The following is a 19,111-nucleotide window of genomic DNA, read 5'->3' as shown; positions in this document are numbered from 1 at the left end:
ACTACACAACAGTATATAAGTAACAGACAAACAACAACCCAACAGTGTCGGCAGTGATGGCCTCTGGCGAGCACCAGCGCCGTCATTGACTAGAACAGGACAAAGAGAACAGCAGGGTCTCAGCAGCAATTGTTCTGGGTCAGGGTGGTGTCATAAATAATTGTCTATTGAGTGGTTTTTGGGGGGATTCACAAAATACTCTACATTGAAGCAGACTTTTTTTTTTTTACTGTCAATCGCATGAATAACGCCTTTAAAATGAACTGAATGAGTTTCTTAAGTTCTTCAGTTTTTGATGACATCCATCCACTGTTCGGCAATGCTCAGAATTATGCTGATTTGATGTCTTATTAGCTGTGACTCCTGAATATGTCGTCACATTAACTGTCTGTAACAACTCTTTGTGATATTTCAATGCTGTTTGATGCTAACGTTTTTCTTTATTATGTTGTTTGTCTTAGAAAATTCCTATTTTACAAAAGGCAAAATTGCAGCTAACATATTATGCCATTTTTTATTTGATATAAGGTTAGAGCCACATGCTATATGCTATGCTATAGTTTTTTTCTCTCTCTCTGAAGCCGAGGATTAGTTTTAATTCATTGTTATTTGTTTTGTCTGTTTTGTTTACACAAAAAATTAAATTAGAAAGTATTTTAGAAACCCACGAAAAAGAGAACACCTCATTAATGCAAAACCTCCCTCACATTAGCAGGACTGCTGATTTCACACTGCTCTTTACTCAATAGCGACTCCAATAGATCCATGCATAGATCAAAACTCAACAGCTAATTTAAAGTGTGCCTCACACTTCTTGGAGCTTGTTGGAGTTTTTTATCCTGTAGGTGCCCCCAAGGAATACTGTGACCAGTTTTGCTCATGATGTTGATACATTATTAATATTACAGCAGGGGAGCATGGGAAATCGTTCCTGGCCAGATTGGGTTTGATCAATATCCTGAGAGGGCAGGAGACTCATTAATCTAAAACTTCCCTCACATTAGCAGGACTGTCCGATTTAGACCACTCTTTACTCAGACTCAATAGCCACTCCAGCAGATCCATACAGAGATCAAAACTCAACAGCTAATTTAGAGTGCACTGGAGTTTTTAATGCTGCGGGCTCCCCAGTGAATACGGGGACCAGTTTTGTTTACAAAGGTGACGTTGATTCATTCTGATTATTACAAGGATTTTAATTTGTAAATGGAAAAAATATGTTTGTTTTTTTGAAATCTCTATGAAATTGTTTACTTCTGTCACAGAAAAACAATGTTTTATTACCTTCAGAGGTCTCTCATTATGCAGGATTCAAAATGATGAAAAACACCAATTTTCCCTTCACCGTTTCTTCTTCTTTCACTAAATAAGACGACAAACTGATTTACAGAACACATTAAAAGATATTAAGGCAAAATAAAAAAACAAAAGAGCGCATGAATGCTAAAATAGAAGATGCAAAGAAGTCAATAAGGAATAATGTCATTCTGCACCGTATAATAATTCAGGAATTTATTTTACATCCGCATTAATTTAGTTGATGAAATTATTAGCCAATCAACAGGAAATTAAACATAAACAATTTTGATAATTTATTAGTTGCTGACATGTTGAACATATGTGATTGCAAACTTTTTAGCTGTCTATGAGTTTTTTAATTTAAAACAAGCATTTTAAAACCATTTTGCTCAAGATGCTTTTATTTGAATTTTTTCTCTACATGTATATTTCAGACATTGCATGGACCAAACAATTAATTGGCTCAAGCGATTAATTACCAAAATAATGAGCAGACGAACTGATAAAAATAATCGTAAGTTGCAGACCTGTGTTTTGCTTCATGTGGCTAGGATCAAACTAACTGTGAACACAGTGGTAGACACGCTGAGGGTTGATACTCGCTGTGTGACCATTGGTGTTTAAGGATGTGCCAGTGGACGCACTATATTATCTTCCTATGGACAGGCTAATCCATTACCAGCCTTCTTGCAGTGCGAGTGAAATGCTCGTATTAGGGCAACTGTGCGTTCAGAGGCATCATTCAGGACAATGAGCTATAGCCAGAGAGTGACAAGCTAGAAAAATGTCCCCACTTTTCAGGCTGTACAAATGACGTTTGGCCACGATAACTCACAACTGGACACTTCATTTCAAGTCGAGAGCTAGCTGGCCAGTCAAAAGCTATTATACCATCTTCTTTATTTGTGACCCATGGTTTTGGTAGTAGGACCATCAAATATATACTGCTAAAATGCCACTTCAGTCAAAAATATTGGCCAATTCTTTCTCTGTCGTGACTGGGTCCGGATGGCGACCTGCTTCTGATGGTATAAACCTTTCGGAGTCAGGTGGTCAGGCAGCTGGCATCTATCAGGCCCAACAGCACCATGTGAAGAAGAGTGACCAACGCTGCAGATCCCTTGCAGCCATTCTCAAAGCATAACAGTCAAATGAATTGATTACCAATTTATCACAGGGGAATTGCTTGCTTAGAGGAATAATCACTCACCGATAAAGAAGAAATGGCTATGAATACATTTCAAGGATGACAATCTTTGAGGAGTAATAGTATAATTTGTCACTTGTGACAGTCTATTTGATTGTTCTCGATATTTCAGCCCGGTGGAATATTGGACAGAATCACACCGGGTTGTCAGAGCCAGGCTGAGGTGTGTGTGTGTGTGTGTGTGAGTGAATTTGTCGAGTCGTGCTTTTAATACGGTAATAAGGCAGTCAGAAGAACACTTAGACTTCCTAAGGTGACAGCAGCTTTATCGCGCATCGCCTCATAAACTCCCATCATATCTGTTCGCCACTATTATCAAATGGGTGTTTAGCGTGCTTCAGTGTGCCTCTGTGTGGGTGTGTGAAAAAGAGACAGCGAATGAGTGAACAACCTGTATGTGTGTGTGTGTGTGTGTGTAGAGGGTGATGACATGAGAGCACAAACAGAGCAGCATGAAAAGCGAGTTGGTCCTGGCTGAGGGCAGAAATACTGTAGGACCACAAAGATTTGGAGCTTTTCATAAGAGAAATAGGCCCATCCTCCTGCGCTGAAGTGACACATTTCTCTTTCTGCTCCCACTCCCTCTTGAAGTCCAGGCAGCTGTGGTCAAACTTAGGTCAATAAAATGTCTGTCTGTCCATTGAGCTGCCACACCTATCAAAAGATTAAAGTTTGTCTTTAAAGGAGAGATAGAATTCAGCGAGGAGAGAGTGGGCCCTTTCTGCGAGGCACGCAGGAAATTAATCAAGGAAATGGGGTTTTTGGTGTGCCTATATCACATCTAATCTATCCTTTGTCCACATGTAGCCAGCTCCAAGCCTCACCAATCAAGAGCGACACGCTGGCTTTATGAAAAGCCACTTGTTCCCTGCATAATTGGGGGGTCTCATTGCTGAGTTAAATGGGAGGTGGAGGTGGAGGGAGGGGCAGTCTTGTTTGCCCATGTAAAGTGTGATCCAGATAATAGCTTTCTCATCAAAGGCGGCAATTACATTCATTACAACGGCGCAAGGCGCGCCTGCAAGGAAATTAAGTGGTGAGAGGAAAGAAAAGCTTAATATATACCTCCTTTTTCCTATCCCCCACCTCTCAGTTCTTTTTCAAATGCTCCACGTGGAGCGGGAGACCTCAAGAAAGAAACAGTCACAGTCGAAGAAGAATAAATCTTGTCAAAGTCCCTCTTCACCTTTCTGCATCCAAGAGGCTCCTGTCTACCGTTACTATGGCTGCACTTGTCTAGGATTAAAAAGCTTTTCCAGGAGGGTAATCTCTAATGCAGCTCTTACACAAGCCCAACAAATGACATCAACTCTTAAAAGACTGCTTAAAACCTTTTCTAAATTAAATTCCAATTTCTTTCAGGGGAAGGAGGAGCAAATTAATTGTCTTGTGTGGTGTTAAACCACAAACAGCCTGTAAATCAAGCAGTTAAGAGGAGAAGGGAACCTTTTCATTCAGGCCTTTTAAATGCGAATCAGAGCAAGTGGATAACACTGCAACCTTCTCAAAGACAGGTGTTGTCCCAGAGCCCATTCTACATGTGGCAGTGTGTATATTCAAACGCTCGCTCATATAATTTAGATTGATCTTGAAAAGGTTTGGAGTTCAAGTCACATCTTTATAAAATGTTAAGTATATGAATTATTGAGCCAAAAAAATGTATTAGTGAGTTTGATTTATGTTACAATAGATACTATCTGATTCAATCAATGACAAAAGGTGAGACTTTTAACTACATAAAATATAAGAAGACATCTCTATACAAGTTTACACCAGTGTGCAGTATTATTGGGTGTAAATACCAACCACACAAAGCCCTATTTGACTATTACCTGCACTGAGTCTCATTAATACATCCTCACTGCCCTTTAACAGAACAGCTTAATATATCATGCAGTGGACATGATGTCATTCATGCAAAATTAAGGATGACCAATTCTTTCCCTTAAGTATTTTTAGGCTTAATAAATCTGTCCTTCAAACCAGTGGCTACATTGGCTCTCACTGCAGGAGATGCTTAGCAGGAAATACAACATGGGATTATTGTTTCGAAGATTTATGCCGTATGAATTAAAAAACAAAACCGCTGAAACAAATGAGAGCAGTGAGAAGTGTGTACTTTGTCTTTTCGTGGCGACAAATCATTGTGGCTGTGTTTAAATTATTCAATAGGATCTGGCCTCAGTGGAAACCTGAGCATAATTAAATTGCAATAAAATAACATTAGTGTGGACAGGCTGTTAGAAGGTGATGTAATTGGCTGCTCAGGCGGTCATGGTTCAACTGATGAGGTCGACTGTCACGTCTTCTGTGCGTGCTCTATACGCCGTCCCGTGGGAGTGGCAGCTGACACAGACAGGACTCGTGAGCTGACTGTACACTGTGTTTCCACACTGACAGCCATGACATGTGTGATCTTAATGAGTTAAAGCTTTTTTTTTCTGCAACGTTGGGGCTTGCACCCTTCATGTCTTACCTTTGTATCCTGTGTCATGTGTGGAGTGCTTCAGTCACAAAACAGGGCCGGATAGAGTGGGAAGTGGGAGTGGGAAGAGTCGCCATCGCTGAGACATGTGCGCCATCTAGTGCCGCCAATGCCGAACTGCACTCCTATGATCAGGCAACAGCAGGTGTACATGAAGAACCAACTGGATCTATGGAAAAGATGTAAGTCAGGACGTTAATATTCCCTGAAAGGATATACAAATACATCAGACAGAGACAGGCTATTGTTTCTATATGATATACAGCACAGAAAGGTAGATAAACTGTCAACAACAAATGACAGACTCGTGTTACAAAGTAAAGTGTTCTCTGGCAGCAGGTTTACATTACTGCTGTAATACTATTGCTCTGTCAGTAGAAGTTGTAATGCGGTAAGAGGATACAGCGGCCTCACTCAAGTTAGTCGTTTATCATCTTCTCCTCAGTGGTTTTCCTACAACTTTGACACAAATGGGGCAATGTGATCTTCACCAAGCCCTTACTGGTAAATTATTGATTGTGATAAAACATGGATGAGTCAATAGCTTTTGAAAGTAATGCAATTGTTGTGCCTCATTTGCCACTTGCGCATAATTGAAAGCTGTACATCTGAAAGTGTGTCATGTCAGGGACGTGAATGGACATGCTATCAGTTAACTTCATTAGCTAGACATGGGTGTTTCAAATCAACATGTCTGTGGAAAAAAAAGAAAGTCTTCAATGTCAAAGAGCGTTGATGAAACTCAACAATTTTGTGAAATGGGCTAGTAGCCTAATGACAAGTTCATTTTTGAATCACCAGCAAACAAGATGTTACACTGTTTTAAAAAACAAAAAACAAGTTCCTTCGAGTATAGGCCTTATATATTTGAAGTAAAATGTTTGTAGCCCACTAAAAATCTCATTAATAGGCTAGGATAACGCCTTAAAAGCTGTGCAAATCTAAAAGTAGCTCAGGTAATATTAATATTTACGCCAAGCAAATTAAATACAGTTCATGTTTTATCAGTAAGTCAAAATAAACAAACCGTCAACAGCTAATGAGATTTTCACCTGTGTTGTTCAATGCGCTTAGTTGGGTGAACTAGCTAAAAGAAAAAAAAAGTTTTTGCTCCAATTACATTAAAAACTTCAACATTCATTAAAACCAACAACTGACGTCGAATGTAAGGCCAGATATTGTAGTTTCAGGGTTACTAAATGACACATTATTTGTTTAAATTGTATTCTTACCCAATCTTCTCCGGCGCGTTTTAAGGCCTTTACCGTAGACATCTTTGGTTTTTCAGGCACAGAAAACTTGAAAGACGGTGCATGGATTCAATAATGTTCTTTTCACTTGTTAAAGAGCGTTTTTATGTGATTTCATTTAATGTGAACCACCACTGGCTGTATAACTTTTTTTCTTTTTTTTTTTTAGCACAGCTGCAGCACTTCTGGCAGCGACGGGGGCGGAACCTTTCTTGGCGGGTTACAGTCGGTTTCTTGGCGGGACGCTTTTATCGGTGCACACATTTTAAACTTTGACCCCCCGCATACAAGTTTATTGTTTTGATTTCGCAGGTTTCCTTTCCTGAGGTGGATTTTTTTTACAGAGAGTGTCGACGGGGACGGATATATATTTTTTAAGACGAGTACCAACTAAGTGTTGAGGTTTTTTTTACTGACACGCACACATTCGGACGATGTACGTGATGACGCAGTCGACCGGATAGAAGACCCCGGCGTAGCTGTTGACAAAGATGCTGCTAAGCTCCGAGCTAAGCTAACGCAGGTAGCTTTGGTAACAACATGACGGTGATGAGGAGCAGCAGCAGCAGCAACAGCAGCAGCGGTGTGTAGCAGCGGTGTGTAGCAGCGACCGAGCTGTAACCGGATCGGATCGCGCCGATTTCCTGCTTCACATTTGTTACTGATTTTCCAAGGATTACCCTTTGTATGTTTGTGTGTGTGTGGACTGCTGCTGACAAACGGGTTTTCCCCCCAAAGCGAGTAAACAAAAACAGTTTACATTAACCCGACGACTTATCTTCGAAGAGGTAGGTGTACGTTACAACTTTGGAAACCAGCTAGCTACGTTAAAGACACGGTGACTTAGACTTGCTTTTTACATTTATTACTGCTATTATTCTTTTTTTATGTGGTTGATTTTCTGTCTGTTTTCTGACATTTAAATGCTGCCTCTGACACCATCCTGTCATATGTGAGCAGTGGAAACATAATCTCGTAATTCCTCTTTTTCTTTTCAGTGTTGGGATATTTTGCATCGCTTATTTTTCTCAATGGGTGAGGAAAAGCCGGACACGCTGGACTTTGTGAAGGATTTCCAGGAGTATTTGAGCCAGCAGACTCAACATGTCAACATGATATCAGGCTCTGTCAGCGGCGTCAAGGAGGCGGACGAGCTGCCAGCAGGTAAAGTTAACCGTGTGTACTGTTTATAGCCCTTTTATATGTAAATTCAGTGGTTTCCACTAGGAGTCCGTGTAGTGCAGTTTTGTTTTGTTTATTTTATGGCAGCCAGCTGAGCTGACAGATACCCCTACATGTCTTATCTGATGTCAGATGTAGTTTCATGACTGTTAGTGCTGACATGGTCATTGTTAAATCATTGGGTGCTTTGTTCAACAACACTTTAGTATAGTCTATCTTACCATACCCTATGTCTAGTACATGCACTGTTATCACAACTTGAATGCCAGCTGAATGAGTTAATGTCAACCCTGATATTCAGAAGACATCACTGCTGAATCATTAATCAGTGCTTGTGTTGTATGTTATTTTGATTTCTTCTTGTATTGTGTAATAATAAGTGTTGCTGATGTTGTGGTTTACAGACTGCAGTCAAAATGGACTGGACCACCCCTCAGTGGATATGTCACTGGAGGACAGCTCAGGGATCCTTGTGGACGGTTTCGAGAGGACCTATGACGGCAAGCTCAAGTGCCGCTACTGCAACTACGCCACCAGAGGAACAGCCCGACTCATTGAGCACATCCGAATCCACACAGGTAATAGGGTGTTAAAGGGTCATATTCAGGGGATACAATTCACATGGTTTTGTTACTGAGCCTGTTTTTTCCTCCCTGGAACAGGAGAGAAACCCCACCGCTGCCACCTTTGCCCCTTTGCCTCGGCCTACGAGCGCCACCTGGAAGCCCACATGCGATCGCACACAGGCGAGAAGCCTTACAAGTGCGAGCTGTGCTCCTTCCGCTGCAGCGATCGTAGCAACTTGTCACACCATCGCCGCAGACGCCACAAACTCCTGCCCATGAAAGGCGCTCGCTCGCTTTCCCACAAGAAGATGCTGAGCGTTTTACAGAAGAAGGCCAGTTCGCTGGGCTACGGCCGCCGTCTCCTCATCAACTTCAGCCCCCCCTCTATGGTCGTGCACAAGGCTGACAATGTCAATGACTTCTCACATGAGCTGCCACACTTGCGTCAGGAGACTTACGACGATCAGAATCGAGCGGTGGAAGGTGGGCTTTCCGCAAATCAAAACCACCATCACCACGATATGGTCATGGACAACCCCCTGAACCAGCTTTCCACCCTGGCGGGGCAGTTGGCCAGCCTCCCCTCAGAGTCCCAGGGCCAGACTCAGCCCCCCTTGTCTCCGGGGGCAGAATCTATCGTAGATGAGAAACCTTTCCTCATCCAGCAGCCCCACCCGGCCACAGCTCCCGTGGCCGTCTCAGCCAGCATGGCCCACGCCTCCTCTTCCTCCCCCATCACTCCAGAGCCGCGGGCCCCGCCCCACAGTAGCTGCAGCCCCGGAGGCGGACCCTGCAGCGAGCACAGCGGGCGCACCAGTACCCCGAGTATCTCCAACAGCCAACCCAGTACACCAGCTCCAGGCCTGTCCGCCCCGATCCAGGACTCCCACATGCTGCATCACTGCCAGCACTGTGACATCTATTTCCCCGACAACATCCTCTACACCATCCACATGGGTTGCCACGGCTACGAGAACCCATTCCAGTGCAACATCTGCGGCTATAAGTGCAAGAGCAAGTATGACTTTGCCTGCCACTTTGCCCGTGGGCAGCACAAGTAATGGATGAGTACGGATTTGAACTAACTTTTAATGGACAGCTTTGTTTTTATTAATTCCATAGTAATTTTATTTATTGATCTTTTTCTTGGCCTTGATGTAGCCTAGCCTTTGAAAGTTGTTCTTATACAGGAAAATGTCTACACTCATATAGTTCCATTTTGTATAATTAAAGGTGCCCATCGAAGTGTATTATAAAGGGATGATCAGTGTTTTCAACAGGTTGAGAATCTATTTGTGGTCGTAGAGGGAGTTACATTCATGCTATTAAAAAAACAGAAATATAACTTCCCTACTAAGCCAAACTAAATGACCTAATCGAATGAAGCATGTCACCAAATTCATAATATTCCTTATTTTTTGTTTTTTGTGCCAACTTAAAAAGTATACCTATAATGTCACATATACATGATTTGAAATATGATCAAACTGCAGGGATGATCCTTCTCAATTCCTCAGAAGCAAACTTCATATTTTGAGAAAACCCATACAACATGCAGTCAAGTTTTTGTCAACTGTCAAAACCCTCTAAATATAACCTCACCTCATGGAGAAAAATGGCCAATAAGACCATAACTCACCCGTGCCTGTTAAGAGAGTAAAGAGGGGAGGGTCAACAAGTTGGCTGTCACCCAAATAAATTCTCAACACTCCTGGACCTATAAAGATTTCACTAATGATCCACAGGAGTCAAACTGTTGACCGTGAGTGATCTTACTTAAGCCTTGTTGAAATTATTTAAGTGCTTGGTGCATTACTACTATTTCTTTGCAGTGCCTGACATAGTCACTTTCTTGTGTGTCCAACATAAAGAGGACTGTTACTTTGAAGATTAATATTATTACAGTTTTTCTCTTCTTACTGTAATGAAAAGGCCCAGAACCTTAGAAAAAAAAAAGTTTGGCCATTGTAGTTTTCTATGGTAGCCATGATTTTTTTTTTTGTTTGCCAAATTTCTGCTCCATGAGTGCTGCTAAGAAACTTTGACACCAATGCCAGCTGTACCATATCGGATGGCATTCACAGTAAAAACCTGGCCACACTTTGTATGGTCAGCCGGTTACGTTGTTTAACTAGATTTTATTGAGGTCGTGTTGTTTTTGAAGTTCCTCCACACAGTGCCCTTCCTCGACCAGCATCATGGTAACTGCTCTCATTTCTTAATAAGGGGTTTTGCATATCCTTTTAACTGCATCATTCTGATCTTTTTGATATTGTATGAAGTCACTTTGATATCCAGTATCTCCATGTTTAGGACAGAATCATGTCAATCAAGTCTTGTGTCTCATGTGAACACGTTTTCAGAATTGCCACGTAGCGCTGGGGGATGCCACGTTTCAGCCTTTGTGATAACACACCAAAACCTCCCCTCAGTTCATCAAGTGGAATCCCAGTGCATTTCTGAATATTTACTGAGTATTGTATTCTGAGTGGTTGGATAGATGTTCAGTGTCAAAAAAGCAAAATCGTGCTGCAGCAAGACTGCTACATTAGCAAGATTGTTCTTTGTCTTGAGTACTGTTGTCTGTTGCTTAGCAACATGTGTGGAGAACATAGTAATTGTTTTTAGGACCACCGTTTTGTCACCATGCTTACCAATAATAGGGGCATCCAGTAATGACTGCCTTATGTTCTCTCAGTGTGTCGTAGGTTCATAGGTAACAGTGAATGTTGAAGCCTTTTGGCGATTACTCTCCCTCTGGGATGGCAAATCATTTTATTGTGAGATGGATTAATCAAACTAATTTATAAGTAAAGTGTTTTCTAACAGAGCCGCACTGTCTTTTGTTCTCTTTTCTCCATCTTTGTATTCAACTGAAGTAATATTATTATGTGTTCTGAAACGCTTATTAATGTAACATTAATGGAAATACACAAACACAGATTGCCTTTTGATGATGCTTTTAATCAGGTAATGATAAAGAGAGAAATGGAGAGTATATTTAGTGTCACAGTGGACAGAAATGTAAGAGCTTTAGATTTATAAAGACGATTGATGCAGCTCACTGCATTATCAGGTTAAACCTTTTCCTCCTTCACCTCCTTCACCTCCTGCTTCTCGGCCCCTTCTTCCTTTTTCTCAGGTTCTGTCAAAGAGAAATGGTGACATGTAAAGTTTTCTTGAGATTATGAGATAACAATGATTCTGCTTCAGTTGATCAGCTCTTCACATCAGAACCAGGTGCAAACACCTACAGACCTTCTTTGAGTTGGATGGGACCCAGGACCAGAGTCTGGCTGTCGTGTTCTGACCCCACATCTCTGGCCCTACGTCTGTTGCAGCCACGGCGGCAGCGAGAGTTGTAGTCACTTTGCTGGCATATCAGGACCTTGCACTGGATGTACACGTCGTCTGTGGCTCGCAGGAACTGGAAAGCCTGGAACCTGAAACGGGCATAGGCTCGGGAGCCGGAGATGTAGGAGTAGTAGGTGTTGTCCATAGAACACCTGAAGGTGAGAAATAAACAGTGTTACTGGACAAGACTGGCACTGTGAAAATGTAAGGAACACAATTTATTATGTTAGTAGAATACTGATGACATGTGCGTTGTTCATTAAGTGAGAGAAGTAAAGATTGTACACCTTTTCTTCAGTAAAAGTACTTTGTAAGTAAAAGTCACAATTTAATTCCATCTTCAGCAGCAGTACAAAAGCAGCATCAGCAAAATATTTTAAAGTAAATGTGTCATTCTGCAGAAAAATAGTACTAGACTGATATATTATCAAATATTACAGTTACTGTATCTAATTGTTAACATAGAGAAATAGCATTTTCCTGTTCCTGTAGCTGCTTTGAGACATTTGGATAGTTTTTAGTCCAATGGACAATCAGGGTCCGGCCCCCGGAGTTTTATTTTATTTTTATTTAACCTTTATTTTACCAGGCAAATTGCTTGAGATAACAACAGTTCAGCTTCACAAGTTTAGATTTTAGGTTTTTATTTATTTATTTATTTATTTCATGAAATTCAACTAAGAGTTATTTTAAATAAAAGCATCCGCTGGTTTGAAATAACTCTTTGTCCAATTTTTTACAGTGGGAATGTCTGCTAAATCACAGACAGCAGAAACCTGATCCAAAAGGCCACAATCGCCATTTTCTTGATAAATTGGGAACCATTGGTTTAACCTTTATCAGTGCCATTTGTAAGTTTAAGTGTTTAAATACCGGTACATAATATTTCATACTGGCAGTAGCATCAAGGCACACAAGAGGCTCTAGAAGAAGCTCTTATTGTTATTGATATAGCCGCAGGAAGCTTAGGCGCTGTCATCTTACCCGTTACGGACCAGGTAGTAGGGTCTGGTGTGAAAATCATGGGGTGATGGTGAGGCCACACAGGTGTCAAGAAAAAGGACCAGCGAGCTGTCGCCCCTTCTCAGGTCCACTTCAACATACATGTACTGGTTGAGTGACACCTTGTATGGCACTTCAGTCACCTGAGAGTGTAAAAAGTCACCATAAGTATTTACAAAGGGAACCTTCAGTATCGACAGTCATTTATCATATTGCACATAAACCCACCTGGTAATGGAAGCTGCTGGATGTGTAGAAAGACATGCTGGTGTTGAATCTGCCTGTGCCCACAATGCTGCTGTTGTGATTATTCTGTACACGATACATAATCTGCGACACTGAGTCCTGCTCCATGCGGCATCCCACGTTCAGTTTAAAGTTGGACTGGCGTGTGATCTCTCCGGACTGGGAGGAGCCGTAGGCACGGACGTTGTTGGTGTACACGGCTCTGCCATTCACAAACTGGTCACAGTAGAAGATATTGGACAGCCACAGTTAAGGTACTACTCACATCTACATTTACCGCTTATGCTTTTATTATGAAGTGCAATTATTGTTAATATCTTCCAGAAGGTATTGAGTTGTCTAACCTGTCGAGCGGTGCCGCAAGTGTTGATGGGGAAACTGAAGACCACCTGGCGACTGGAAACCTGGGGTCTGCAGTACGGGTCGTCCAGGTACAGACTGTGGTTGTCGTAGCCCACAGAGTTCAGGTAGCTCCTCTCAATCACAATGACCATGTTGTCTGAGGAACAGTCCACTCGACCTGACAAATGACCATGCAGCATGAAGGTGGAGCGTTACAAAACTAAATTTTTACCCAAGTGTGACAGAGTGGCTGGTCTGGCAAGGTTGGTGTGTCAATTTACAGTATTTTGGCTAATTTAAGAAGAATCATGTACATGCTACATTACCCACAATACAACTGACAACAACATTTGGTTAGACCCTCACTCCCTGCTAATTACCCACAACTTTCAAACAAATATTCTGTGTAATATTGTTTACACATTGAGATATCTCTGGCCCGACATTATACAGGATGTCTTTCAGCCCACAAGACACATTTAACACAAAATTGGAATAAAATCTAGACGTCTTCTGCCTACTGTTAAATATACCTGAGTTTGGTGGCAAAGTGCTGGTGAACTCAGCGTGGAAACCCCGGCCAACAACTGAGTGATCAGTGCGGAAGAGCACAGTCATGTAGTTGGAGGTGGAGGAGAAAGTGGTCAGAGTGGTGTTGTTGTTGTTGTCATTGCACACTTTGCCCAATAACCGTGAACCAACAGACGGCCCATCATAGATATTAATATAGTCACAGCCGCAGCAGTTTTCCATTCTGTTGAAATATGACAAAAGCCATAGATTATTAACATTATTGTTGATAAAATGATATTATTCTCTGTAATTTCTTCATGTGTAGTTAAGGGCACTTTATATGACAGTGGTCACAGGGGGAAAAACAGTGTGTTCTTCACTTACTCCAGGCTCAAGAAACTCAGGGAGATTCTTTGGTCATACGCAGATCTGAGCTGCCAGACACAGTAGGAGTTGTCGCTGTAGTGCCCGGGATGGTTTGGGCTGGAGAAGTTTCCAGAGCCGAACAAAGAGCCTCCACAAGGATTCCCTAAAGGTTAACAAGATGGCACAAGTGTTATTTGAGTGAACTATATATTTGCAGAAGTCTCATAATGCACACTGAGGATCCCACCTGTGCTCCCAGGTGTGGTCTGTTCTGGATAAGGAGTTGTGGATGGGCAGTAGGCTGTGCGAAACAGAGGAATTGAAAACAACATTGGTTTCAGTACAAGTTTCATGTAAAAACAAACTTTTTTTTAACCTAAAAGCCTAAAAGTTTGCACTTCACACAGCAATAACTTATGTCACTTTCTCATGAACAAAGTGAATGTCTTTCAAGAGAGTCAGAAAAACGCCTGCCATTATCTCCTTTATTTAAACAATGAGAAAGATGGCACTCACAGTAGTAGTCAGGACAACAGTTGCCGTTGTAGCGACAAGAGTCTGAGCAGGAGCAGCTTCCCATGTAGGATCCACAGTTGTAACGACACGAGGGCCGAGCTGGGAGACACAGGAGGATGTTGACATCACATGAATCTTTACATAGCAAGTTCTCTGAGGTAAACTGGCTGTAGCTTGAAGGGTTTTTATACCTGGGGCTGTAGTCTCTGGTGTGGGATATCCTGTGGTTCCTTCAGTGTTATATGAGCAGTAGTCTACATGAGAGAGAAAAAAGAGTTGGGTTTGGTTTATTAAGATCCCCATTAGCTTTTGCAAGGCAGCAGCTATTCTTTCTGGGGGTCCTTTCATTTTCATAAGTGACAAACCATCTGCAAATGACACTAATACATAGAAAAAAAAACCACATACTTATTAATACATACAAACAAAATGTCCGAGACGAACACCAAACATAAACATTATCAGCTCCTACAGTGAATTATTACAAAACATTTACTATGTATCCTGTCACACAAGGATGCCATGACCCAATTTACAGATTTACACTAATGGTCAAAATTATGATCCAAATAATAATCTCTTAGTTTCATTTTAAAACTAACCATGTTTCTTTGTTGTATAACATAATTAGGAAGGGCATTCCACTCCTTCATAGCTCTATATAATAGGCCTACTGTACGTTGAGAAAGTTAAGTCATTAACGTACTGAACAGTACATTTTAATACACCTACCGTTCGTTTTACACACTTATGTGTCATTACACTGGAATTTGACAGACAGATTTCTCCAATCTCCAGAGAGAGATAGAGAGGATGAGGGCTGCTACTGCTGTTGATTTGTTAGACTTGGCACTTACAACTGTAGTCATGACAACAGTTGCCGTTGTAGCGGCAAGAGCTGTAGCAGGAGCAGCTTCCCTGGTAGGATCCACAGCTGTGACGACACGAGCCAGCTGGGAGACACAGGAGGATGTTGACATCACATGAATCTTTACACAGCAAGTTCTCAGAGGTAAACTGGCTGTAGCTTGAAGGGTTTTTATACCTGAGGTTGTAGCCTCTGGCTCTGGGTATGTTGTGTGAGGGGTTGCTGTGGGTGTAGCCTCTGTAGGCACATCTGTAGTGCCACCAGAGCAGTAGTCTATGGAAGAGGAGTGAAGTCCTTAACGTACTGCACAGTAATCTATAATACACCTACTGTTTGTTTTACACATTTCTGTGTCATCACACTGGAATATGACAGACTTCAGAGAGAGAGCGCGCTGCTACTGCTGTTGATTTGTTAGACTTGGCACTTACAGCTGTAGTCATGACAACAGTTGCCATTGTAACGGCAAGAGCTGTAGCAGGAGCAGCTTCCCTGGTAGGATCCACAGCTGTGACGACACGAGCCAGCTGGGAGACACAGGAGGATGTTGACATCACATGAATCTTTACACAGCAAGTTCTCAGAGGTAAACTGGTTGTAGCTGGAAGGGTTTTTATACCTGGGGCTGTAGTCTCTGGCTCTTGGGTGGCTGTTGTAGGCCCAGTGCCATCACAGTGGTCTACATGAGAGGAAGAAGAGTGAAGTCATTAACGTAGGCTACTGCACAATATTACACCTACTTGTTTTATATGCTTATGTGTCATTACACTGGAATTTGACAGGCAGATTTCTCCAGAGAGAGAGAGATAAGACGGCTGCTACTGCTGTTGATTTGTTTGTTAGACTTGGCACTTACAGTAGTAGTCGTGACAACAGTTGCCATAGTATTGACAAGAGTACGAGCAGGAGCAGCTTCCCATGTTGGATCCACAGTTGTAACGACACGAGCCAGCTGGAAGACACAGGAGGATGTTGACATCACATGAATCTTTACATTGCAAGTTCTCCAACTGACTGTAGCTTGAAGGGTTTTTATACCTGTGGTTGAAGGCTGTGGGTATGTTGTGTGAGGGGTTGCTGTGGGTGTAGCCTCTGTAGGCACATCTGTAGCGCCAGAGCAGTAGTCTATGGAAGAGGAGTGAAGTCATTAACGTACTGCACAGTAATCTATAATACACCTACTGTTTGTTTTACACATTTCTGTGTCATCACACTGGAATATGACAGACTTCAGAGAGAGAGCGCGCTGCTACTGCTGTTGATTTGTTAGACTTGGCACTTACAGCTGTAGTCATGACAACAGTTGCCATTGTAACGGCAAGAGCTGTAGCAGGAGCAGCTTCCCTGGTAGGATCCACAGCTGTAATGACACGAGCCAGCTGGAAGACACAGGAGGATGTTGACATCACATGAATCTTTACATTGCAAGTTCTCAGAGGTAAACTGGCTGTAGCTTGAAGGGTTTTTATACCTGTGGTTGAAGGCCCTGGGTATGTTGTGTAAGTCTCTGTAGGCGCTTCTGTAGCTGGGGGGGTTGCTACATCGCAGTGGTCTACATGAGAGGAAGAAGAGTGAAGTCATTAACGTACTGCACAATATTACACCTACTTGTTTTATATGCTTATGTGTCATTACACTGGAATTTGACAGGCAGATTTCTCCAGAGAGAGAGAGATAAGACGGCTGCTACTGCTGTTGATTTGTTAGTTAGACTTGGCACTTACAGTAGTAGTCATCACAACAGTTGCCATAGTATTGACAAGAGTACGAGCAGGAGCAGCTTCCCATGTTGGATCCACAGTTGTAACGACATGAGCCAGCTGGAAGACACAGGAGGATGTTGACATCACATGAATCTTTACACAGCAAGTTCTCAGAGGTAAACTGGCTGTAGCTTGAAGGGTTTTTATACCTGGGGTTGTAGCCTCTGGCTCTGGGGTGGGGGCTGTGGCTGGTGTAGGCCAAGTGCCATCACAGTGGTCTACATGAGAGGAAGAAGAGTGAAGTCATTACAGTAACGTAGGCTACTGCACAATATTACACCTACTTGTTTTATATGCTTATGTGTCATTATTACACTGGAATTTGACAGGCAGATTTCTCCAGAGAGAGAGAGATAAGACGGCTGCTACTGCTGTTGATTTGTTAGTTAGACTTGGCACTTACAGTAGTAGTCCGGACAACAGTTGCCATTGTAACGGCAAGAGCTCGAGCAGGAGCAGCTTCCCATGTTGTATCCACAGTTGTAACGACACGATCCAGCTGGGAGACACAGGAAGGATGATGACATCACGTTACAGTTGTTCAGGAAAAACTAAATATAACGTGTAGGCTACACTTTTTAGTACAGATACAGCATTATTATTATTATTATTATTATCACTTGAACTAGAGCTAAGATAGTAGGTGTTATTGTATTGAACTTTATTATTTGGAGAAGACTCATAATGCACACTGAGGATCCCAGGTGTGGGCCAAACTGATAGAGAGATATAAATTATTAATATCACTTGAGCTACTGTAGGGCTCTTATATACATATGTAAGAGAGTTCATACTTTTAACTACAAAAATCGAATTATCATTACCTGTGGTAGCAGCAGCAGTAGTCCATGCTGTAGATGGGCAATAGCCTACGTGACAGAGAGAGAAGTTTGTAGTCACTAACTTACTGCATAATAACATATAATTCGCTTATTGTTTAATGATATTAATAAAAAGACAACATACAATTTCATAGTGTCACTCTCAGCACAGCACAGTGTCACACTGAAATTTGACAAGCAGATTTCTCCAGCAAGCGACGGCTGCTACAGCTATTGATTTGTTAGACTTGGCACTTACGGTGGAAGTCATGACAACAGTTGCCATAGTATTCACAAGAGCCAGAGCAGGAGCAGCTTCCAAAGTTGTATCCACAGTTGTAACGACACGAGGGCCGATCTGGGAGACACAGGAAGATGTTGAAGACATTACACCTACCTAGGAATAACTACATAACAAGTTCTCAAAGACAAATTGGCTGTGACTTGAAGGGGTTTTATACCTGCTGTAGTTACAGAGGGAAACCATGTAGTCCAGCGAGCAGCACCTGATAGATGAAAGAATAAAATCAAAGGTCAGTATACCACTAACAATTCAGTAGGAGTTCAGCTAACAACAACCAAAAGGAGCAAATATAAAACAAAATGTCTGCCAGAAAACATTTAAAATCCTAAACTAAAAAAACAAAAACAAAAAATGTCACACACACACAATGATAAGAGATGAATGGATAATACCTTGCACTCCGTGTGTGGCGATCACGCTGCAGAGAACCAACAGAGTCCACATGGTGAATCCGTTCTTCTTCCAACTTGGTTTAGATGCTGAACCTGAGCAGCTTATATACCCAACAGCCCACTTTGATGTAGCAGCAGCACCCTTAACGTTTCTGATGTCATCACTTTGGTAATGAGATAGCATGAGAAACACACACTTGGTTAACTATCATAAAACTATTCACTAATCTAGTTTTAGGACGGGAGATGATATTTGCTTAAGACACACACTGGACCTTCATGCTGGTTTTGGGAACTTACAAATGAGTGGATGATAAAATATGCACTATAATCATCTCACATGTGTAACTTCACATCTGCTGCAGAAATTGTGAGTTTCTATTGTCAGTACCTGAATCCTGCCGGATCACTTATATATTGTGTTACAGTAAACTATAAGATATATAATATCCTTAACAAAAGACTAATCCTATCCTATACAACAGTTCACTACACAACAGCATAAGTAGGCATATAGATCAGATCTGCAATCATCATCATCATCTGGATCATGGAGGGATTATTAGACAATGCGCCACAGGAGGTCAACACCTTGATTTAAAAAAACAGCCTCTTTATAATTTTGTGTCCCTTTT

The 19,111-nt window shown here is 41.8% G+C and overlaps 1 protein-coding gene across 1 annotated transcript; it reads left to right on the top strand.

Moving 5' to 3' along the window:
* The first annotated feature begins 6,545 nt into the window (after positions 1 to 6,545).
* ikzf5 (IKAROS family zinc finger 5) lies at positions 6,546 to 10,716 on the top strand. Its single transcript, XM_083987869.1, has 4 exons — positions 6,546 to 7,029; positions 7,240 to 7,405; positions 7,828 to 8,001; positions 8,086 to 10,716. Exons 2-4 carry the CDS (start codon positions 7,273 to 7,275, stop codon positions 9,048 to 9,050), a joined length of 1,272 nt encoding a protein of 423 aa, XP_083843995.1. The 5' UTR covers positions 6,546 to 7,029; positions 7,240 to 7,272; the 3' UTR covers positions 9,051 to 10,716.
* Positions 10,717 to 19,111: the final 8,395 nt, after the last annotated feature.

The sequence above is a fragment of the Trachurus trachurus genome (assembly GCF_905171665.1).
Source record: "Trachurus trachurus genome assembly, chromosome: 15".
Lineage (NCBI taxonomy): Eukaryota > Metazoa > Chordata > Actinopteri > Carangiformes > Carangidae > Trachurus > Trachurus trachurus.
This window is presented reverse-complemented; position numbering and strand designations above follow the sequence as displayed.